Source organism: Podarcis vaucheri, assembly GCF_965113315.1.
Source record: "Podarcis vaucheri genome assembly, chromosome: Z".
NCBI classification, from domain to species: Eukaryota; Metazoa; Chordata; class Lepidosauria; order Squamata; family Lacertidae; genus Podarcis; species Podarcis vaucheri.
In genome coordinates, this window is record NC_138758.1 from 35,053,814 (window position 1) to 35,077,866 (window position 24,053).

The 24,053-nt window shown below is 46.1% G+C and overlaps 1 protein-coding gene across 1 annotated transcript; it reads left to right on the forward strand.

The window, feature by feature from the left end:
• The first annotated feature begins 5,797 nt into the window (after positions 1-5,797).
• Positions 5,798-15,631, forward strand: MYMK (myomaker, myoblast fusion factor). The gene is made up of 5 exons (XM_082207969.1): positions 5,798-6,345; positions 8,489-8,603; positions 11,331-11,479; positions 12,121-12,237; positions 14,771-15,631. Exons 1-5 carry the CDS (start codon positions 6,211-6,213, stop codon positions 14,915-14,917), a joined length of 663 nt encoding a protein of 220 aa, XP_082064095.1. The 5' UTR covers positions 5,798-6,210; the 3' UTR covers positions 14,918-15,631.
• The last annotated feature ends 8,422 nt before the right edge of the window (positions 15,632-24,053 follow it).

A 24,053-nucleotide genomic window follows, 5' to 3' on the forward strand; every position in this document is an offset into this window, starting at 1 on the left:
GCTCCATATTGTATACAAGGACTAGCAGAGGCTCTCTTTCCGGCAAGGGACATACCCATCCTACCTGGAGATGCTGGCTATTACACCAGGAACCTTCCGCATGCAAAGAAGATGCTCTGCCCTGTTATATGGCCTGTTTTCGATGAGTGTGTCTAATCCTCTGTTCACATCCACACATCTAAAGGACTTGGCTTGCTCCCAAAGAAACCTGTGAACTGTAGTTTGTTTGAGTATGTGCTGGGAATAGTACATTCACTGGGGGCAGTGGGGGGGGGGACTGCCATTCCCGGGACCCTCTGAGAGAAGCCCAGTGTTTTTAGCTGGCTGCAGGTGTATGGTGTGACCTCTGAAGCCCTGGAAGTGCAGGGTGACAAGATGCTGGGATTTGTGGGGTCAGCGTCTGCACCACAGGCCACCTCCTGTGGTCACTCCCTCCCTCTCTCAGAGCTGCATCCAGTACAAAGGCTTTGTGACCCCAGTTCTCCTAGCCAGCCACCTGTCTTCCCCAGGGATAGCAACTTTTTTTTTTAAGTGACCCATTTTCAGTAATTGCTAGAGCATGTGCACAAACCTGCTAGGCTTCCCCTCTCCCCCCCCCACCCCGCCGTCTTCTCTCCACCCCCTTAACTTCATGCATCACCACTGGCAACATCCCAGCACTGTGTCCAGGTCTGCAGCTGTGAATTTTTATTTTATTTTTATTTTTTAAAGCCCAGTGGAATGTTTCCTAGCTTCTAAGAACTATAGCATTTTTTATTGCTCTGGAGGAGAGATGGAGGGGTGGGGAGAGGCTTGCAGATGGAACTGGCTCTTCACAAGAGTCATCAACCAATAAGGGTTCCTTGCCAATTGGAGGTACAGGTAGACACGTCTGTCCATTTTACTCCCCCTCCCCCCACTGCCCATCCCTGCAATTTTGTTAAACTCATTTCTTTTTTAAAGCCCTGAATGGATGATCATACGTATTTTCCATGCGTGGTTTTCTCCCGATATACTCCTAATATAATATTATTTTTTTGTATGCAATTTCCCATGCTTTTAACATTTCAAGTGCAGAAAGGTTGGAAATCTAAATATAAGCAATTGTATTAAATTTCGTTACTTCTTATTAGATGTTATTGTTATTAGTTATTTTTTGTATTTTTGGTGATTGTAAGTTTTAAAAAAATACTTTTAATGTTGTCTTTAAATTGTTGCAACCCACCCTGGGACCTTAGGGTGGGCAGGCAATAAATAATAAGTAATAAATCATCATCATCATCATCATCATCATCATCATCATCATACAGATGGGACCCCTTTGACCTGATCCAGCAGTCAGGCTCTTCCAGTGTTATTTAAAAAGACACAATACAAACACAACAATTCCATGGCAGTAATTTTTTTATTTTCTTTTTTCGGCTGTGAGGGAGAGTGTTCAATGTGAGCTGTCTCTCCAACCCCTGGCACTGTTTCATACCCCAAGACCCCCAGATGACTAAGCCTGGTTGAGCCAGCAACCCTCTCTGTGAGAGGAGGACTTGTTTTCAAACACACACACCTTGCATCAGCTCCCAGGGTTGGGTAATGCCGAAACACCTTTTGTGAACAGACCATACCCAAACTGTCTTCAGAGGCAGCCCTACATAAAACACATTGCAGGTGCCTACAGGTCATCCTACAGGGTGACCAAAGACGTTTCTGTACCAAAACTGGGCCTAAACCCTGATTGAAATGGATCTAGAAAATCAGTTTCCTCCTAGGACATCTAGATACGCCCTGTGACCACCTGTTCAAGAACTTTGCACAAGAACAATTAAAAACAATTATTAAAAATAATTCAAAGCAACTTGCCATCATAAAAATAAGGTGGGTTCTAAAAATATGCACCTCAAGCGTCAAAGGCCCAGGTCAAAGTGATATGCATTCAGCATTCACTGGAAACTGTACAATAACAGACTCGCCAAGTGCCCCTATTTTCCAGGGATGCCCCTGATTTAGAGAAGCCGTCCCAGTTTATGATTTGATCCCAGAATGTCCCACTTTTCCTGAGGATGTCCCTATTTTCATTGGAGAAATGTTGGAAGGTATGGAGTTATCCAATCGCTGAGCTGTCTGAAGGCAATCCTGTATAGGGAAGGTTTTTTTAATATTTAATGTTTTCTTGAGTTTTTATATGTGTTGGAAGTTGCCCAGAGTGGCTGAGACAACCCAGCAAGATGCGTGGGGTATCATTATGGAATGGGACGTTCCTTTTTTTATCAGAGAAACGTGGGAGGGTATACAGTGAAGGTGCCAGACACGCATCTTTGGGAAGAGAGTTGTATGGCTTAGGGGCCAACTCAGAGAAGGCCATCTCCCTGACCACCACTCCCCCCAAGCCTTGAAGGAGCTACCAAGGGGGTCCCCTCTGAATCTCAGCACATCAGAGGGTCTGGAGAGAAGGAGACTGTCTTTGAGGTATTTGTGACCTGAGTCATTTCTGGCTTTAAACACCAGAGTGAGCACCTTAAATTGAGTTCATTCTTATGCAGCATATCCAGTTTCATATATATTACTTAGTTGGAGAACTGCACTGTTAAATTTCAAAGGATGGCTGTGTTTCAGTTTGTGAATTGTTTCAAAAACTGCATATTTGGTAGGATTCTATTTAATTACAAACTGAGTTGAATTTCTCCCCTATCCCTAATCTGGAAGCACCCATGTTTCCATGTGCCCACTCAGAGAGAGGGCAATGATTCCTGCTGCCACTCTGAATTGGCTCTGTGCAGACGCCATGACAGAGAAATCAATTTTCTCCCCCACATCCCCACTCCGTATTTGTGTGTGAGAGACAAGGAGTTTGTGCTGTTGGCTAGTTTGTTTTTAAATTTATTATGTATTGCTAGAACATGCATAATTCCATAGCAAAAGAAGAAGAGAACAGCACTGTTTATAACAGAAGAAAGCAATGAAGTCATAAAGCACTTGGCCCTGAGAAAATAAAGAATTAACATTAGGAAGTAAATACTTAAATCAGTCCTTTCCATAATAATCACAATATAAATAGCACACTTTCCAAGAAAACTGTCCCAGAATGAAAATATGTATATATCTGTCTTGAAATGCTTATGTTACCTAATTAATCATTAAGGCATTGCAAGCTCGTAACTTGTATTTGGTGATAAAACCACATTTTTACAGGCAATAAAATCCTGCCACTTTATAACAAAGTGCTGTCTTGTGGAAGGGCTACGGCTCAGTGGAAGAGCACCTGCTTTGCATGCAGAAGGTGCCAGGTTCAATCCCCCATGGCATCTCCAAGCAGGGCTGGGAGAGACACCCTATCTGAAATTGTGGAGAGCTGCTGCCAGTCAGTGTAGACAATACACAGCTGGACAGACCAATGGTCTGGCTCAGTATAAGGCAGCTTCCTATGTCTCTGTCTTCCTCCTCAGTATCTTAAAAATATATTGAGAAATCACAGAACCATAGAATTGTGGAGTTGGGAGAGACCCCAAGAGTCATCCAGTCCAACCCCCTGCAATGCAGGAACTAAAACATCCATGACAGATGACCATCCAACCTCTGCTTAAAACCCTCCAAGAAAGGAGAGTCCACAACATCCCATGAGAGTCTGTTCTACTGTCAAACAGCTCTTACACTGCTCACAGACTGGCTGTTTAATTATCTGTTGTAGGACCTTTCTTGGTATTGATGTCAAGCTCACCGGTCAGTAATTAACTGGGTCTTCTTTTCCCCCTTTTTGCAGATGGAAACATTTGCACTCCTCCAGTCCTCACCTAATCTCCTAGAATTATCAAAGATTATAGACAGTGGCTTTAAGATTACAAACCATCCAACACAACGTGGCCCAAATTTGGGACACCATCTTCCAGGTGACCTGTGCGAGATTGTGGACCCAAAAAAAGCATTTTGGGGGTCACAGCACCCAAAAAGCATGTTTCGGGAAACTGTGCAATATTGCAGACATGAAAAGGCACCTTTTTTGGAGCAAGATCTCAGCCCCAAACTGCATGAGAACAAGGTGCCCAAAATGGTCACCGTACTCTGATGGGGGGAAATGGGGTTTCTCTGTTTTTCTGGGGCAGTTGACAGGTGTGAGATTCCATCCACAAGCTCCTTTTGTTCCCTTGGGTGCAGCTCATCAGGACCTGGAGATTTGAATTCATTCAAAGTAGTCAGGTGTTCCCTGACCACCTTGTTTATTCTGTTATCACCAGGTTGGGCACCGCTTTCCTTTTGGGTGAAGACAGAGAAAAAGTAGGTGTTGTGTAGTTCCATATTATCTATGTCACCCAAGAGCATTTATCTGTCTTCTCCATGCAGAGGACCCACCACTTGCTTGTTCTTCCTCCTGCTTCAAACATAGCTGATGTAACCCTTGTTATTAATTATAGCCTCTCTTGCATGCCTGAGCTCATTCTCACCTCACCTTCTCCCTGAAACTACTATTGGCTACTCCTGTAAACTCCTCCTCCATGAATTCCCCATTCTTCCATTTCTTGCACATGCCCTTCTTAAATCTCAGTTCATCTGGAAGCTCCATATGCAGCCACACCAGTCTCTTTAGATGCCTCCCACTTTTCTTCCTTATTGGAATCCAGGCAGACGCAGACAGTAGCTCATATCTTGGTGACCTGGCTACAGAGCTCTAAACCACAGAGCCAGTTGTCTTGCATTCCTCCTCCCTGGTTCATCTGAACAGCTGTCTTAAAAACGACACAAAGAATCTGCAGAAGGTTCCAAGGAAAAGATATTAATACCAGGAAGGAGAAAAGCAGGAGGCTTGTAATAAAGTCATTGGCCGGTGGGGGGAGGGGGAAGATATCATAATAAAATAAAGTTGGCCAATTGACTTGACGTCCACACACGCTTAGCTGTGCCTCTCACTGCCTCCCACAGACTGTTGTTGCTGTATTGAAAACAAAACTGCCAATATCATAATGCCGATTCTACAAATCAATGGTGTGGCCACAGTTGGAATGCAGTGTAGAGTTCTGGCCGCCCCACCTCAAAGGGATATTGTTTGGGACTTTTTAGTTTGGAGAAAAAGCGAGCAAGAGGCAGCATGATTGAAGTTTATAAAATCATGCAGGGCACGAAGGCAGTGGAGAGAAAACTCTCTCATAACACTAGAATCAATGAAGCTGAATGGTGGAAGATTCAGGACAGATAAACACTTCTTCATGAAGCACATAGTTGAACATTCCCACAGGAGGCAGTGGTGGCCACCAACCTGGGTGGCTTTTAAGAGAGGACTGGATAAATTCATGGCTGCTAGCCACAATGACCGAGTTGTACCTCCCTTGGACAGGGGAAGCAATGCTTCTGAATACCAATTGCTGGGAACAACAGGAGGGGAGAGGGCTTTTGGATCCTGCCTCAGGGTTTCCCATAATGGGCATCTGGTTAGCCGTTATGAGGATAGGGTGCCGGAATAGATGTGCCTTTGGTGCCCCAAGCCAGCAAGCTCTGCATATGTTATGATCCCATTTAATTAAGCCCTTTATCCAGAATGATGGGGGCGGGTATAATTTTTAGGAGTAGGGCTGTAGCTCACTGGTAGAGCACCTCATTTCATCCAGAAGGTCTCAGGTTCAGTCCCCAATGGCATCTGCAGGTAGGGCTCACTATCTCTCCTGTTTAAAACTCTGAAGACTGAACCATGCCAGTCAGTGCTGACAATGCTAAGCTAGGTGGACATATACAGTAGTCTGAATTAGTTAAAGACTCTGGATACAAGCACTCATTGTGCACATATCTTACCTGCCATAATGCTGTGCATTTTGCTAGATGATTACAATAATGGGTAAGGAGGAAGAAATTGCTTTTCCTAGCAGCCAAGAGCAAATGTGGCCCCACCTGTGCTTATCTATTTGCAAACATCCCAAAGGCTTGCTGGCTTTTGCAATGGACCATCTGTTGGTCTTCAAGAGGTCTCCAAGCCTCACAAGTGTGGCCTGTGTTGTATGCCAGCTGTCAGCTGTGCACCGTCATAAACCCAAGCCCCCCCCAGCACCTGTCATCAGCTGACATCTCACGCATACAGTGGCTAAGCCAAGGCTGGGCCATCTGAACTTGAAAGTCCATTTGGCTCAGCTGTCTCTCCCAAGGCCCAGATCAGGACAGTAGCCTTGGAGCTCAGAATTCGCCAACCAGCTCTGCGATCTGGAAGGATCTTCCAGCCATCCTGCCTTTCCACGCTTTGGCAATCTCTCTTCCTTTTCGATGGGCTCTCTGGTCGCCAAGCTCCTTCTGCCAACTCTAAGTAGCCTGGCTTTCCTCCCGACCATCAGCATCGCTGCCAAGAGACAGTTCCACATGGAGGCTATGGTGTACTTCTTCACCATGTTCTTTGTGTCGGTAAGAAACTTTCCCCTCCCATTCCTCCTTCTCTGTTCTCCAAAGGTGTCTGTCCATTTGTTTAAGTGAAAGGGGGTGAGGGGAAAGGCAGCTTTCTATGTTCCTATTGAACTAAGATTTCTTAGCTCAGTGGTAGAGCAGACACCTTTATTTAGCCATGTTTCTTGACTGTAAAAAAGAAAAGGGGAGATGACCTCACAGCCAGTTTACAGAAAAGATAAAACAATACAAAATGATAAAAAGAAAAAATAATAATGTAAAGCTTTCCAAAAGTTAAAATAACAAACTAAAAACAGGTGAAAACTCACACCAGTTTTCTAAATATCTGGGTAGATGCTTTCAGCAGGTGCCAAACAGAGTGCAGTGAAGGTACCTGCCTGGTGTCAATAGGCAGGGAGTTCCAAAGTGTATGTGCCTCCACACTTAAAGACCGAATGCAGAACAGGTATTACGTGGTTGGGGTATAAATGCAGTAATAAAATTTAATGAAAAAATTGCACATGATGTGGGCCAGTTAGGAAACATGCTCGTGAGTTTTTAGTGGGGGCCTTGAATGTACTTAAAAATAGAACCGAAGGCTGGGGAGGAAAAACGAGACAGACTTGCAGCTGCTCCACATCCTCCAGCCAAGACCTTCTGCAGCTTCTCAGAAGAAATGCAGCCATCGCTGTCTTAGCCTCCGAAGGCCCTCCTTCTCCATCTCCCCAACAGGAAATTATTCAGACCAGCAAACACATCTGCACCCCCCCAACAAAGGCTTAAAAAAAAAAGAAAGGTAAAGGACCCCTGGACAGTTAAATCCAGTCAAAGGCAGCTATGGGGTGTGGTGTTCATCTCACTTCAGGCCAAAGGAGCCGGTGTTTGTCCGCAGACAGCTTTCCGGGTTATGTGGCCAGCATGACTAAACCGCTTCTGACATGACGGGACACCGTGACAAGTGCCAGAGCGCATGGAAATGCCGTTTACCTTCCCACCCAGACGAGGGTTCTTGCAACAGCCGAAAACATCTGCATGAACTCCATCTCTCTCCTTTGCCTTCACAAATAACCTGCTCATTGCAACTCAAAGATGGGTCAAATGTGATGGAATGGGGCAAATGTTTGTGATACAGGGTGGTGGTGCTAGACATGGAAATCCTTTTGAGGGATGGTCTTGACAGCTACAGCCTTTGGAGGCACACTTTGAAACTCCCTGCCTATTGATACCAGGCAGGCCCCCTTCACTGTACTCTTTTCAGCACCTGCTAAAAACATTTTATCTTTTAATTTTTCTTTAATTCTATTGATAAATAAAGAGCACAAAGAAAGTTGATGAATGTTTTAATCCGTTTTTGTTATTTTAACTTTTCAGACGTCTTTAATTTTTGTGTATTTTCCTTACCAATGATTCTACCTTCTTGGTAAACCTTTTAAAGGACTTTTAAACAATCATGCATTGTGTAAATCTTACAAAATAAGTAAACAAACCAACATTGGACAAAGATTTGCTGGCGATAAACAGCTAGTGTCTGCTATACTACAGGTCTATGGCATGGCCACATTTGGGATGTCATGTATAGTTCTGGTTGCCTATCCTCAGGAAAAGTTGTTGTAGAGTTGGAAAAGGGCAACCAAAATGATTGAGGGGTTGAACTACCCCCCTGTAAGGAAAGGCTGCAATGTTTCTGACTTTCACTTTATAGAAAAGGCAAGTAAGAGGCAACACGATAGAATTTTATAAAATGATGCATAGCAGGGAGGAAATGAAAAGTTTTTCTCCCCCTTTCTCAACACTAGAACTCGTGGGTGTCCAAAAGACAGACAAAAAGAAAGTTCGTCTTCATGCAGTGTATAAACTATGGAACTTGCTCCTGCAGGAAGAAGTGGTGATGGCCACCAACTTGGATGGCTTTAAAAGGGGATTAGACAATTTCATGGAGGCGGCTTTCAATGGCTGCCAGCCTCAATGGCTGTGCTCTGCCTCCACAGTCAGAGCCAGCAATGCCTCTAAATACCAGCTGCTGGAAACTGCAGGAGGGGAAAGGGCTCTTGGGCTCAGGTCCTGCTTCTAGGTTTCTTACAGACATCTGGTTGGTCACTGGGAGAATAGGATGCTGGAATAGGGACCCTCCTTACGTTCATACGTTCTTATGTTTCCCCAACAGATTTACCACGCATGTGACGGCCCCGGTTTATCCATCCTGTGCTTCATGCAGTATGACATCTTGGAATATTTCAGTATATTTGGGACAGCTTTATCAATGTGGGTGTCCCTGATGGGTAAGAGCAAGTCGTTATTTGGGATGGTTTCTCATGCTAAGACACTTTGAGGGAGTTAAGGCAAATATTTGACGTAGAGGAAAACAAGCAATGCCTAGTCACAGGTTGTTTTTTAACAACAACAAAAAAGTAGAAGTTTCAGAAATAGAATAATATTTAGAAATTCCTCTGACGAGGGAGAAGTCTTCTATACTTATGCTATTCTGTAACAGAGATGAGCATCCCTATCAACCTCAGTTTCTCTCCATTCGTGATTTTTCTAGACAGTTTGCACATTTCCAAACCAGTTTGCATTTCTTTTTAAAGTCTTCACAAAACCCAGCAGCTTATTAATTACACATACCTCCTAATATACAATTACGGCAAACAATTTCTCTTAATACAGTATAATGCATTTGTGTGTTATTTTTGCTAAGACATGGATTTTGATATGTGCATTATAGGGGGCCATGAGACTTGGCTGGAAAAAAGCATGACAAAATTTGGAGAAGTGCAGCTTTTTGAGGGATGGCTGTGTTTCGGTGCAAAGCTTGTTTTGGGATGTGTGAATTCATAGAATCATAGAATTGTAGAGTTGGTACACCCAAGGGTCATCTAGTCCAACCCCCTGCAATGCAGGAATACCATCTAAACTATCCATGGCAGGTGGCCACCCAACCTCTGCTTATAAACTTCCAAAGAAGGAGAGTCCACCACCTTCCAAGAGAGTCCGTTCCACTGTTCTTACCATCAGAAAGCTCTTCCTGATGTTTAGTTAGGATCTCCTTTCTTGTCAACATCATTCTTAAACTGTGGGCATTAAAAAGTAGGTCCACATTAAAATGCCAACCAAAGCCAAATTTCTCTCCTACTAACTACTCCACAAAGCACCATATACCTTGATAATGCTATGTAAATAAATTACCAGGGCCTAGAGTGAGCTTTTAAATATGAAAAAAGCTTTGTAATTTAGGGTGGCCTCGCTGCTAGAATTCTCAGGGTAAGGGTGAAGAAAACTTGCTGGCACACCTTTCTGTGGTGCCGGCTGCCATTTTTAATCCCCCTACTTCCCCATAATTTCACAGGACTGGATCTATCTGATGGAGGAGGGGATGTCAAGTCAGCAGACAAGCAGAACAGATTAAAAACTGGATGCTATTCCTTAGCCAAAAAAACAAACAAACCTCCATTGAATAATAATAATAATAATGTAATCCAAGGACACATGGACATGTAGTGTCTGGGACGTGAAGAAAACCTCTCCTCCATCTTGCTTTGCAAAGAGCTGAACATGCTCCGCTCCTTGCAGGGACATTTCCTGGGACTGCAAATCTGAAACAGCTACGCTACAGCTGTGTAATCTGGAGAACTCATGGAGCCCGGCGGGAGCCATAATTTTTACGAGCGATTACCGCATTCCCCGTGCAATGACAGTCTCTGATAATTCATAGCCTCATTGATGAAGTGTGAGTTAGCGGGCTGCAGGCAGGTGCATGACACTAGAGAGGAACCTCAGCCCAGTCTGAAAACATCCTGGGACGACTCAGAGAACTGCAGATAGAGGGAACAAGGGGTGATGTTCTCCCCAAAACATATTTGACTCAGCTTTTTCATTAGTATTTCCCTTTGCAACTCAAGGTCCCCAGGTACCAGCCACATTCACACTGTACATTTAAAGCTCTAGGATACCAACAACACACACACACACCCAACAATCCTGGGAACTGTAGTTTATTCAAGGTAGTTCATTAACCCACACCCATCAGAGCAGATTGTCAGCAGCACACAGATATAGTCCAAGGCCCCATCTGCACTGTGCATTTGAAACATGCCACTCTAAACACTCTGAACTACTTTAAACCATGATGGCTTCCTCCAAAGAGGAAGAGAGCTTCTGGGAGCTGTGGTTTGTTTAGGATGCTGAGAGCTATAAAGAACTCTTTTCCCATTCCCCCTCACTTAGCTTCAGCTCCCAGAGTTCCCTGGGGAAGAGGGATTTTTAAATCACCCTGGGAACTTGGGAACTTGGCATCCTGAACAAACTACAGGTCCCAGGATTCTCTGGAGCAAACCATCATTGTATTGGCATTGTAACTCTTTCAACATATGGTGTGAATGTGGCCGCAACCACGTTGAGTTTTCTTTAGTGTGCTGGGTAGAGTTCTGCTTGTGTTGCTTCAAAGATGATATTGTGCAGAGATGGGGAAGGTTCAGAAAAGGTCGACCCAAATTATCAAGGGGGTGGAGTGACCCCCCCCCTATCAGAAAAGGTTACATCTGGGGCTTTTCAGAGAAAATTCAAGTAAGTGGAGATATGATAGAGATATTTAAACCAATGTATGTTGTGGAGGAAGTTGAGCAGAAAGAAGTTTCCCTTCTTTCTCTTAACACTAGAACTACAGAAGCCAAACACTGGAATGTTCAGATCAAATGAAAGTCTGGATTTTGAAGGACTGTGGTTCTTCAACCAACCCTTGTGTACAAATATGCATTATATTGGGGATATTTTTTTTTGGGGGGGGGGAGTATCTATTTGCCCAAACTACACACAAAAATGAATGAGAGAAAATGAACATCAATATACTAATGAATTTCCATGAGGACAAAATGCTGGAGAAATGTGGAAGAACTGCATCCAAGATTGGAAAAATGAGTGGAAATGGACAAAGACATCCATTTCAAGGGAGATTTAAAGCTGCCCTAACAACACAGCATTTCAAATCACACTGTATGTCACCTGTTGCTCAGCCCTGGCAGAGTTTGATGAGCCTAAACGGTCAACGTTTGTGATGTTTGGAGTGCTCACCATCGCAGTCAGAATCTACCATGATCGGTGGGGCTACGGCGTCTACTCAGGACCGATTGGGACAGCAGTTCTCATGATCACTGTAAAATGGGTAAGATTCCCTTTCTTGGTTGCATTAAGCAAGTATTGCCAGCCATAACAAGTCAAAGTTTGTGTGTGTGTGTGTGTGTGTGTGTGTGTGTGTGTGTGTGATGCCCTCCTCCCCCATTCCACCACCTGATTATGGGAAAGGGGGAAATTGGTTTCCCACAGATCCAGCCCAAGACATTTTGCAAGCTAAAGCAAACAAGATAACAGAATAATAGAATTTAGAGTTAGGGACACCAAGGGTCACCTACTCCAACCCCCTTAAATGCAGGAATCACAATTAAAGAATACATACATGACAGGCAGTAATTCAACCTCTGTTTAAATGAAGGACAGTCCACCACCTTAGTAAGCTCCTATGGAAAGATGCTACCCAGTTCACAAGTGTCATCCTGGAGCGAAATGATGGTTATTAAGAAAACAAACCTCTGTCCCCACCCCCAACAGAGAACCTTGGGCTCACACCTTGGTTTTTGATTCCTTCATTTGAGAAATATATATCAAAGGAATTTTGAAAGAAGGGAAAAGCTTTGAAGCATCATGCGGGGCAGTGGGAGACTCCAGACCTCCTTGCAAGCCAGCTTTTCTTTTTGCAAAAGGCCATGGCAAACGAAATCTATCATCTGTTGCCTTCTTTCCTCCCAGCTACAAAAGATGAAGGAGAAGAAGGGTCTCTATCCAGACAAAAGCGTCTATACCCAGCAGATTGGTCCTGGCTTCTGTTTCGGGGCCCTTGCTTTGATGCTGAGGTTCTTCTTTGAGGTAAGACTGCCCCTTGCAAAACATAAAACTTAAGATCTGCCCTGGTGAATCTGAGCAGATGCCCACCTGGGTCCAGCATCCTGGCAAATGGCCAGTTAAATGCCCTCTGAGAAGCCCCCGGGAAATGTGCAAAAGGCAACAGTGAGAGCATTCTTCTGCTTCATAGCAATGGATAGACCTTCCTTCCCCCTTCTGCAATGGTGAATTCAGGTAACTGCATACTTAATGGTCTTATGCCCTCTTGCTCTTTTAGATAGCCATGCACAACTCTGAAATTTGCCACCTGAACAGGTAGTGATGGTCACGACCTTGAAAAGCTTTAAAAGGAGGGTGTTAGACAAATTTGTGGAGGATAAGGATATCCATAGCTACTAGCCATAATCACTATGTTCTCCCTCCACTGTCAAAGGCAAGTTTCTGGGAAGTGCAAGTGGAGAGAGTTGCTGCTACATGTGGGTTCTTCTTGTGGGTTTCTCAATGGGGTATGTAGCTGGCCACTGTGAGAACAGGATGCTGTACTAGATGGGACCCCTTTGACCTGTTCCCTCGGAGGCAGTATGCCTCTGAATGCCAGTTGTTGAGAACTGCAGATAGGGAGAATACTCTTGTGCTCAGTAGGGCTGGGTGATATATCAATATATTGTACAAAACCGCTTTGAAGTCCATATCATGATATTTATTTCATAATTTTTGACTTGGCAATATATCGTGACTCATTGTGTGTGTGTGTGATGCAAAAAAACACAAGGTGGGAGAAACTGTGAAGCCAGCCAATGCTTTTCTTGATTCCTGCAACCCCTGTTGACTTCACCAGCTCAGCTCTCCCCTGCCTCATGCAGGGGCAGCAAATCACAAGAGCAGGTGCCAACAAAAATCACAATGCAGGGAAAACCATGAAGCCAGCCAATGCCTCTACATAGCTCCATCCTTATTTCAGGCATTGTGATATATCAGTATATTGCGATGTTTGCGGGTTATATATTTCAGTGTTGAAAACAAGATGTTGCCCAACCCTACTGTTCATCTCTACGTAGTTCCATCCTTATTCCAGACATCGTGATATACTGTATTGGTATATCGCGGTGTTTAGCTGGTGCTATATTGTGATGTTGAAAACCAGATATCACCCAGCCCTTGTGCTGAGGTCCTGCTTGTTTAGAAAACCTCTTTCTGACACGAGGGAAAAGGAACTCAGTAGCAAGAAGTGTTCCATGGATGAAAAGATGGCAACAAGCCTCGTCTGAAAACAATTTCAGTCCAATGAGTGTGTGGCAAATAAACCAACATTTCCAGCACATGTGTTGGGGGGGGGACAGGGGGGATAGAATTATGAGGCTAATCAGAGCCAGCTTCATGAGTAAGCTGGTTATATGGCCCCCCCTGCCCCCGTCCCCCGCAAATCACCCTGTGTAGAAAGCATGTCACTGGCAGGAGATTAGTCAAAGCCCAAACATACTCCACATCCCAGCAAAAGGGGAGGGCTGAAATCTTAAAATTCCTGGATGAACCCTCCATCACACTCCGACAGGCCTGAAGCAACGATACCATTTTAGGTAAGAGGTCCTGAGATTCTCCGCGTGGAAAAGCCAGCTTCCAAAGTTCTTGGCATCTGACTCATGAGATGTCCAAGGGAGAGTTGGCTTATCTCTCGGAACGTGGGCTTGCAGGAATGGTCTTCAGCCCACAGCTGTGGGAGCAACACCCACCCAGTTTTTATTGTCTTTGTCACTTCCCTCAGTGTATCGACATTTGGCCTCTCTCTCTTTCCATACACACACACACACATGAACATTTTACCAAAAGGCATAGACCTCAGTCTCTGCATGACCAAAGCCCCTGAATCACTGAATCTTAGTTGTAGAGCTGGAATGGATCCAAAGGGTCATCTAGTGCCTGCAATGCATATATAAAATCATTTAAAACCTTCAGTCCACACAAACATCTATCTTCTCCACTTTCTGTTAACCAATATTTCTTTTAAATCAGGGTGTCCTGTAATCAATTCATTTCCTTTTTCCCCTACAAAAAGTCCAAGATAAGCTCCCTTTATTAATTCCGACCACCATTACTCCATAATACTAAATTCTTCCATCCATATCCATTGTGATCTCACATTAGATCAATATTCAGATTATAATGAGAAACAAAAATGGAATATCGCTCATGCCATCCTGTTGGGTTTGTCACAGTTTTCCTAATGAGCAAGAGAGGACAGTTCATTTAATTATTATTACGGTATTATTATTTATTTTACTTCATTTATATTCTACTTTTTCCCCCTCCAAGGAGCTCAAGGTACCACACATGGTTCTCCCCCTGCTTCTCATTTAATCTCCACAACAACCCTGTGAGGTAGGGGAGGCTGAGAGGGAATGACTGACACAAGGTCACCCAGTGAGTTTCATGGCTGAGCGGGGATTCAAACCCTGGTTCATCAGGTCCTAATCCAACACTCCCAACCACTACACCACTGAATAACTAAAAACCATTACACACACACTTGAAGAATCTCATTTGCTTTTTCTTGTTCCAGGAGTGGGATTACACGTACGTCCACAGCTTCTACCACTGTGCCTTGGCCATGTCCTTTGTCCTCCTGCTCCCCAAAGTGAACAAGAAGGCCGGCAACGGAGGTGCTCCGGCCAAACTGGACTGTTCAACCCTCTGCTGCTGTGTCTGAGAATGTGGCATGTGTGTGTGTGTTTGTGTGTGGCTGCTGCTGGAACGTATAGAGCACCTGCACCTGTGCACCCTACCCCCCTAGCCGCAGGGCAGGTCCGATGCATCCCATGTGCAACTTGTGGCCAGCCAAGCTGAATGTGTTTTCTAGCCCTACCAGCCAGGTCTGGCGATCCTTAACGGGAATGGGGGAGAAATTAAGGGTCAGTTTGCTTTGAAGAGATGAATCCAGTTGCCAACTGAAACACAGCCATCCTCCAGAATCTTCACTGCTCTAAATCTTGCACTGCAACTCTCCAGTTGAGTAACGGGTTCAAAGAGGAATATCGTAGGGGGCAAAGTGTCTATAAAAACACATGTGTTTGTGAAGATGGCATGCAAAAATGCATTATTTTAGTGAAATCATTTTGCAAAAAGGTGCACATTAAGTAAAACTGCATGAAAACATGTTGTAGGCCCGTTAAAATTCAGATCAGAATGCTGATGAGCTTTCATGAGGACTTTTTATGGTGGGGGGGGGAGCAAATTGAGAGACCAGAGTCCTTACTATGATTCCATGAAACTAAAAGATTGAAGTATTTCCCCCACTCACTACTAATCCAAAGGGGCAGCCGTTGTCTTTCTGTCTGTACAGTAGGAGCAGGCGGAGGGAGAGTTTGTGTTTTTCTTTACTTCCTCTTCTATTTATGCTTCCTCACCCAAATAAACATCTTTATTTAACCTACAGCTTTTGCAATACATGTTTCTGGACGTGGCATGGTTTTAAACCAGCCTGCAGATCCCACAATCCTGTAGTCATCCGTGATGTCACAATCCAGATGTTTATTCAGCAAAGGGGAGCAGAAAGAGTTCTGCTGACTAAATAAGGCAAAGCCAAGATAAGAGAGCAGTGGAGGAGAGAGTGGATTTCAGAATGAAGCAAGGAGTAACCAGGGGGATAATTATGGGGGGGGGGAAGGATTTAAAAAGAATTGTTAGGAAAAAGGAACTGTCTTCATCGACCCGCCTTTCTCAGAGCTGCCAACACAGACTGGCAGCAGATCTCCAGGGTTTCAGATAGATCCCAGGTTCAATGCCTGACATCTCCAGTTGGGGCTAAGAGAAGACTATTTGCCTGAAACCCTGGAGCGCTGCTGGCAATACCGAGGTCCATTAAATGATGATCTGACTTCTCAGCACAGGGCAGCTTCTGAACTTGCAGGTAAAAAAGGAATGACTGATAAAGTGGAGGGAAGCCCCATCACTCCTCCTTTTAGAAATTAAATGCTAGGTCAGCAGGCAACTGAAATTTAAGAGCCGCTTGCTCCATTCATGCCTTCTGCTCCCAAGCCTTCCTCAGGTGTGCTCCGTGCCTTGCAGGACTGGCCCTAACAGTGCCTGCTTTGTGATGTCCACCTGCTCAACTCTCCACCACCCGAAAACATCCAGCAGGTGTGCTCAGCCAGGCCCTCATTAGCGCCTGCCACATTCACGGGAAATTTAGAGGTGAAGGACCCAGCTCCCGAACGCGGGGCGCGGCTCATAACGTCTGCACCGCCATCCCAACTTAAACAGACTGTTTAGTGTTGCCGAGCGGATGATTTATTTATCCTGTCTGGGAAGGAAGCCAGGGGCTCTCTGTCACGGACAATTAGAGGAGGATGGATGTCCACCAACATTCGCTGAAGGCCAACATTAATCTTTGCTCAGTATCTGCAATGCATTTGCACCACTGCCGTCTATCTCGACACACTCCTGGCTAAGCGCAGAAAACAAAACAAAACAAACCACACACACACACACACACACACTAAAAGTAAGAACATCATCTTGAACAACAAACAGGGGCATGCACTTTCTACACACTGGATGACCCATCAGTGCTAGGTAGGAAGCTGCCTTAAACCAATCAGACCACTGGTCCATCTAGCTCAGCATTGTCTACACTGACTGGCAGCAGCTTCTCCAGGGTTTCAGGCAGGGGGGTCTCTTCCCAGCCCTTCCTGATGGGGATTGGACCTGGGATCTTAGACGTGTATGTCATGTGCTCTGACACTGAGCTGCAGCCTCCCCCCAAAGTATGGTTCTAGTCCTCATAGTTTTGTCATGTGGCCTCCATAAAATTGTGCAGAAGGAAATGTGGCCCTCAGGCTGCAAATAATTTCCCAAGCTACTTGTCTGGGGTGTGGGCAATTCTGTTTTGACATGGACACTCTTTTAGTTGGCTATATTTCCAGTGACGTCATACAGCAGCAGACTGTGACATGAACCAAGATTTGCAGATGTTTCTCTCGCTTGCTTTACATTCAACAGTGCACTAGAATCTGGCTGGAATCCAGCTATTATCAATGACTGTCCTAAGCTTGCCCACTGGTGCTGACTTAAAGCTTGCTCCCTACCAACAGCAGAAGAAACCAGAGCAAATTTCATTTCAGCTGCAACCTCCCTGCTTCCTTGTTTATTTGGAAAGTCCAGTCAACTGTAATCAAGGGTGGGGGGTGGTTACTCAGCGAAGTTACAGCTGAGCAAACAGAATTAGGCTACAAAACAGCAATGCAGTTCTTGCATAGCAAAAAACAGGGGTGTAATATACAGCAATAAAGCCATAGACTCAGGACTATGGATGGGATACAGAAATTCGATTTAGTTTGCATATAAAGAGAAAGCCAGCGTGATGTAGTGGTTAGAGTGCCCTGACTAGGACCTGGGAGACCAGGGTTCAAATCCCCCACTTGGTCATGAAGCTCATTGGGTGACCTTGGGCCAATCACTACCTCTCAGCCTAACCTACCTCACAGGGTTGTTGTGGAGATTAAGGGTGTGTGTGTGTGAAGAACCACGTAGACTCCCTTGAGCTCTTTGGAGGAAAAAGTGGGGTACAATAACGATGTAAAGAAAGAAAAGGCATACCTTTGTGAAATAATATGTGGACTGAAATGGCTGTAGCCACCCTTCAAAAACTGTGCTTCTCCAGATTTTGCAATACAGCTCTTCAGCTGAGTGTGGGTTTTTTTGTTTTGTTTTTTTCAAAAAATGGAATTTATTGGTGAAAGCTGCATGCAAAAATGCATTACATTAAGGGGAAATCGCTTTGCAGAAATGTGTGCATTAGGGGAAACTGCACACCAAAATGTGTGTACAGTGGTACCTCGGGTTACATATGCTTCAGGTTACATACGCTTCAGGTTACAGACTCCGCTAACCCAGAAATATTGCTTCAGGTTAAGAACTTTGCTTCAGGATGAGAACAGAAATTGCGCAGCAGCGGCGCAGCGGCAGCGGGAGGCCCCTTTAGCTAAAGTGGTGCTTCAGGTTAAGAACAGTTTCAGGTTAAGTACAGACCTCTGGAACGAATTAAGTACTTAACCTGAGGTACCACTGTATTAGGAGAAATTAGCAGGTAATGCAAATTTTCATGAGTACTTTTTTAGAAATCAAAAGCAGCAAGCAGGTGTGGGAATGTGGAGAGTGGAACTTAAAAGAGGAAAAATGTGAAAGTGAGACAAACTGAAATTGACAAACTCTCTGAACCCTCTACAACAGTGTTTCCCAACCTTTTTTGGGCAAAGGCACACTTGTTTCATGAAAAAAATCTCGAGGCACACCACCATTACAGCCCCGTGACGTCAGCGCGCAGCGTCACGCCGGGAGGGACATGAATTGCTAGCAAATTACATAATCACCTCCTTGAGGGCTGGCTCATCTTCTCCGAAGGCAGAACCCCATTAATTAACAGCACAGACTCACACCATAGCCAAGACGAGGGGGGAAAACCTCTGTCATGCACAGTCATGCACATGTGGGGGCTAAATGAGGACGAAGACCGGGTAGAGAGCAGGGTTCAAATCACCCCACCTGGCCAGGACAATCCCTGGGTGCTCCCTTGGGCCACTCGCCTGACCCACCTCGCAGGGCTGTTGTTGCGAGGATAACACGGGGAGAACCACGCGCGCCCCCGGGAGCTCCTTGGAGGAGAAAGCGGGCGATGAATGCAATGCACGAAATATATGAGAGGCGACCAGGTTTTGCAGGTGAGGGGCCCCCGCCAGCCTCCGCTTCCAACACCCGGCGCAACGACGCCGAAGTTTCCCCCCGGGCTCGGCTCGGGGAGCAGCGCTGCTCCCCCCCCGGCTCCCCTTCGCCCTCCCGGCTCTCTCTGCCGCCCACTGGGGACCCCCCCTCACCTGCCAAGTCCGGAGCGCCGGTGGAAGTTGCATGCATGCATGCAGGGCGCCGCGTTGCCATTGCATTGCACTGCACTCCATGCAATGCCTGCACGCATGCATTGCCTTGCACGCACGCCAAGGGGTCTCCCCGCGGTCCGATGCGTCCCCTCCGGCGCGGATGCAGCATTGCAAAAATAAACACCCCCCCGATGCAGCCCTACCTGGGGGGCAGCCTCCGCCTCCGCCGCTCCGCCTCCGCGGGGATCCCAGGGCTCCATCCTGCCGCCCGATCTCCGCGGGGGCGCAGGCAGGCTGCGCGGGGTCTGCGCGGAAGAGCCCCTGCCCGCCCGGCCGCCGGGCTCATTCCATGGCCGGGAGAAGAGCGCTTCAAACAAAACGCCCGGCCCGCCAGGCCACGCTGGGAAACGTAGTTCGTGCACCCCGCGCGGGCGCGGAACCCAAGGGCGAGGGGACTACGGATCCCGGCAACCCCCGCGCCGGGGACGGAGGGGGAGAGGCCGGGTGCAGGGATGTAGGGACGGGTGGGCGAGCGAGTGAGTGAGTGGCAGCCGCCAAGCCTTGGCCGAGAGCCAGGAAGGGCCTCCCCGGAGGAGGAGGAGGGAGGCGCAGAGCGGGAGGGAGGGAGGGAACCCCAGGGGTCATCTAGTGACGGCGCCCCAATCAAAAATTTGACTTTAAAAAAAAAATCTTTCACATTTTTTAATTTTTCCCGCGGCACACCAGGCAACATCTCGCGGCACACTAGTGTGCCGCGGAACAGTGGTTGGGAAACACTGCTCTACAAGAATGAGACTTGCTTTCTCTCTCTCACCTCCGGGAGGGATGGCGGGCAGGTCAGCTGTCTTGACAGCAACTCCACCCTGTCACCCAGGGCTCCTCTACAACCACACAGTTTCGAATAAAGGTCTGAATTAAATAGGAACATAAAAAGCAGCCTTATACCAACTCAGACCCATTGGTCCATATTGCTAAGCAAGCTCAGTACCCTGACAGGCAGCAGCCCTCTGAGGCTTCAGGACATCCCCAACCCTACGTGGAAAAACCATTGGGGATTGAGTGTGGGTCCTTCTGCATGTAATGTCTATGTTCTGCTACTGAGTTAGAGCCCTTCTGCTAAAAGTAAGGTTCTAGTCCTCATCATTTTGACTAACACAATTAATTAAATAGGAGCATAGGAAGCTTGCTTACATTGGTCCAAGTGGCTCAGTACTGCCTGCCCCAGTGCTCTTCAGTTTGGGGTCCTTAAATGTTGTTGGACTACAGAAACCATCAGCCCAGCCAGCTATGCCAATAAAGGTAAAGGTAAAGGTACCCCTGCCCGAACGGGCCAGTCTTGACAGACTCTGGGGTTTGTGCGCCCATCTCACATCTATTGGCCGGGGGCCAGCGCTGTCCGAAGACATTTCCGGGTCACGTGGCCAGCGTGACAACGCTGCTCTGGCGAGCCAGAGCCGCACACGGAACGCCGTTTACCTTCCCGCTGGTAAGCGGTACCTATTTATCTACTTGCCCCCGGGGGTGCTTTCGAACTGCTAGGTGGGCAGGCGCTGGGACCGAGCAGCGGGAGCGCACCCCGCCGCGGGGATTCGAACCGCCGACCTTTCGATCGGCAAGCCCTAGGCGCTGAGGCTTTAGCCCACAGCGCCACCCGCGTCCCTAATAAAGGTAAAGGTAAAGGTACCCCTGCCCGAACGGGCCAGCAATAGAACCTGTTAAAAACATTTTTTGCTTAGGCAAGTCTGTCCAGAACGCGGATGTGTTTTTAGTTTACTGCTAGTTTTACTGTTTTGAACTTTTAAATTGTTTATACTAATAATCTTGCCGTTTTATTCTTTTGTAAACCGCTTTGAGGTTTCCTACAATGAAGCGGTCTATTAGTTTAATGAAATAAAGTTCTTGGTGCTGATCCAGGAGTGCAGGCGCGTGAGGAAATCAGTGGCCGCCATGCGCCACCTCGCCAGGCACAGCCCCCATAAGCCTGAGCAGCATCAGTGTGGTGCAGTTGGGCACCGATGCTCGCCAAGCCTTCCTGGACAGCGAACGCCAAGGAATAATTCTCAAACATCTACGGGGAATGCAGACAAAACAGCCTCTTCTCACCTTTCAGCGCTGCCAGGAGTTGAGCCTGTAAGGAGGTTTTGGGCCTCTGCCAGCAGCCCCAGCTGCCTTCATAAAAGGAGCTGTTTTTGTCTAAGGTAGTGTCTGAGACGGGTGACCTTCTCTGAGTCTGCTACTGAAATTTCCTGCCTCTCTGTTATTCTCCTCTTCAGTAAGGTGATATGAAACCCAAAACGTTTATTGCCCCTTTTAAAGTGCCTTTATAGTTCCCAGACTACTCCATATACTACGTTGTTCTCCAGGGCTGGGATATCACTTAGGAGGACCAGAATTTCGGGGCTGCAAAATGCATTGCAGATCTCGGCAGAGTCCAAAAGGAAAGAGAGGGGAAGGGAAGAGAAGAGAATAGGAGGGAGCTTGAAGACTTGAGAAAGATTAAGTGGTGTGGGGGTCACTACAGGGAATCTGGGTCTGCAGAAGGGAGGCGTTTGGATCTATGCAGAGCAAGAATGGGGGCTAGAGTGCCTGCCCTGGACTGGGAGAGACCAGGGTTCAAATCTCCACTTGTCCATGTAGCTCACTGGGTGCGACGTGGGGACAGTCACTGCCTCTCAGCCTAACTGACCTCGCAGGGTTGTTGTGATGATAAAATGGGGAGGGGAGGAACTATTGAGCTCCTTGGAGGGAAAGGTGGGATATAAATGCAATAATAATAATAATCAAGGCTTTTTCAGGGGGAACTCCCAGGAACTCAGTTCCTGCACCTTTCAGGTGGGTTTCGGCACCTCTCAGGTGGGCACCTTTGCCATTCTAAGAGGCACAGATCTGGCATACCTTCTTTCCAGGCAGGCTCAGTAGGGACAGAGAGTAATTCTGTTGCATCGAGGTGTGATTGGAGCAGTCAAATACTCCTGATTCAGGGAAGAAGTGGAATTTCCTAACCTCAGAAGACGCTGCCTACCAGATCTCTGAATGAGGATTTGCATCCTTCCAGTCAGGAATGACTCATACAGAGACACAAGAAGTGGTCCATTCTTATCCCCACACATTAAGTCAACCTTTTTAGATGTAAGAGCATCACTCGCAATTATAATTGGGGGTGGGGGGAGGTAGGAGATCCAGAACCAAACCCACAAGTCCATTTCCCTGCTTCCTCCTTGCCTTAGCTAAATCAGCTACCTACATTAGACCTCCAGTAATTCAGAAATATTAACTAGGTATCTAAATTTAATTCGGACATTAAGGATGGATGCCTTGAGCTATAAGAAATGTTCAGAGAGACATGAGCGAAAAGGGATGGTGAATGAGGAATCTACCTTCCACCTTTCTGACTATGTGTATTAAAATGTGTCTGTGTTTGGGAGGGGGGAGATCTACCCTTTTATGGGCTACAGATGGTATCACATTGCAGCCTCACATCTGGAAGGGATTTGGGGGCAGGTTTACCCAGACTATTACAGACAGGGGTTTTGTTATACAGATTTTTTTGATATTTTTTTTGAAAAACATAATCTGATAACCAGAAAATTATTTTGCAAATCAATAAGAATCTGCTAGAACAGAGTGGCTGAGAAAGGCTGTTGAAAAAGCCACACTGGTCCTCTAGCAAGGGACCTCAGCTGCAGAGATAGTGAAGAGGAAGGGGACTGGACTTTTAAGGCTTGACACCAAATTGAAATAAAACCAAGGTGCAGAGATAGAGTCCAAAGGGAGCTCCGCTCTTGATTGTGGCCCAATGGAACTGAAGTTTTAAAAATCCTTGCAGCCAGGCATAGCTACCATTTCATTAAGGTGGCTTTAGGAATTGGGCAGCAATTGTACTCTGAAAAATGGCATACATCCTAGCTGCTCCCCTAAGAAAGTAACTTGCAAAATTTCAGAAGACAGCAGGGGTGACGACTTGGCAACACACTGTGGATGCCCAACACTGGGGGCTCCCTGCACCCCAACAGTTAGGGTCGGCGGGCGGGGCAGAGGCCAGGCACCCATGGGTACCCACAGCAAAAATGTTGTGGGTTCCTGGGGACCTGGGGCCTCCTGAGATTGGGGCCAGAAGAAGGCTGGTATCCCTTGTCCCCACACCATCATAACTCTTAACCTTGGAACCCAAACAGCTTCAGGATTCTTTGTCTACTCTACACATCTGCACCATACTTTTAAAGCACCGTAGCACTACCTCAAAGAAGAACAGATCCCCCACCCCAAATCCTGGGAGCTGTTCGTGGAGGGTGCTGAGAGTTTTTAGGTGACCCTATTGGAATGAAAATAGTGGACATCACCCATATGTGGCTAATTAATAAAATAATTGATTGGATCCCTAGATTCAAAGTGTGGGACTAAAACACACTCTCCAGTTGCTGTTGGACTACAACTCCCATCATCCCTGACCACTGGTCCTGCAAGTTAGGGATTATGGGAGCTGTAGTTCAACAACTGTTAGAGACCAAAGTCTGAAAAACACAGTTAGACCCTTTTAATATCTGGACAAGATGGAGCCCCTTGGGCCTGATCCAGTAGGCTCTCCTTATGTTCTTAGGACCAGAGACTTGACGGCCCTGATTTATTTATATTTTTATTTATTTCTATTACAGGCAACTTCCAATTTACGTGGGATTACACATTCCAACACATGACATGTTTAAGTGAAATCGTGTATATTTGAAACACCATTGAAAAAGCCTCCATGTTTAGCCCCTTTTGTGATGTTTTGGGGTCACTTCTGGGTTTGGCGTAATGCGCACATGCGTGGTTGTGCACAAATTTGGACATGCCTAAAATGGTCGCTGCCTGCAAACAAACCATTAACAATATTCTAAGCAGTGTACATTATTTTTAAAAACAAACAAACCATCATACAAAGAATAAGAATAATTTAAAAATTTATCATAAAACCTAATGCAACCTTAAAATGTC

Excerpts from the sequence above, each read along its gene's own strand:
- MYMK (XM_082207969.1), top strand. The coding sequence starts at position 6,211 with ATGGGCTCTCTGGTCGCCAAGCTCCTTCTGCCAACTCTAAGTAGCCTG. Across the intron at positions 6,346-8,488 it reads TCACCATGTTCTTTGTGTCG|ATTTACCACGCATGTGACGG; the intron begins GTAAGAAACTTT and ends TTTCCCCAACAG. Across the intron at positions 8,604-11,330 it reads AATGTGGGTGTCCCTGATGG|CCCTGGCAGAGTTTGATGAG; the intron begins GTAAGAGCAAGT and ends CCTGTTGCTCAG.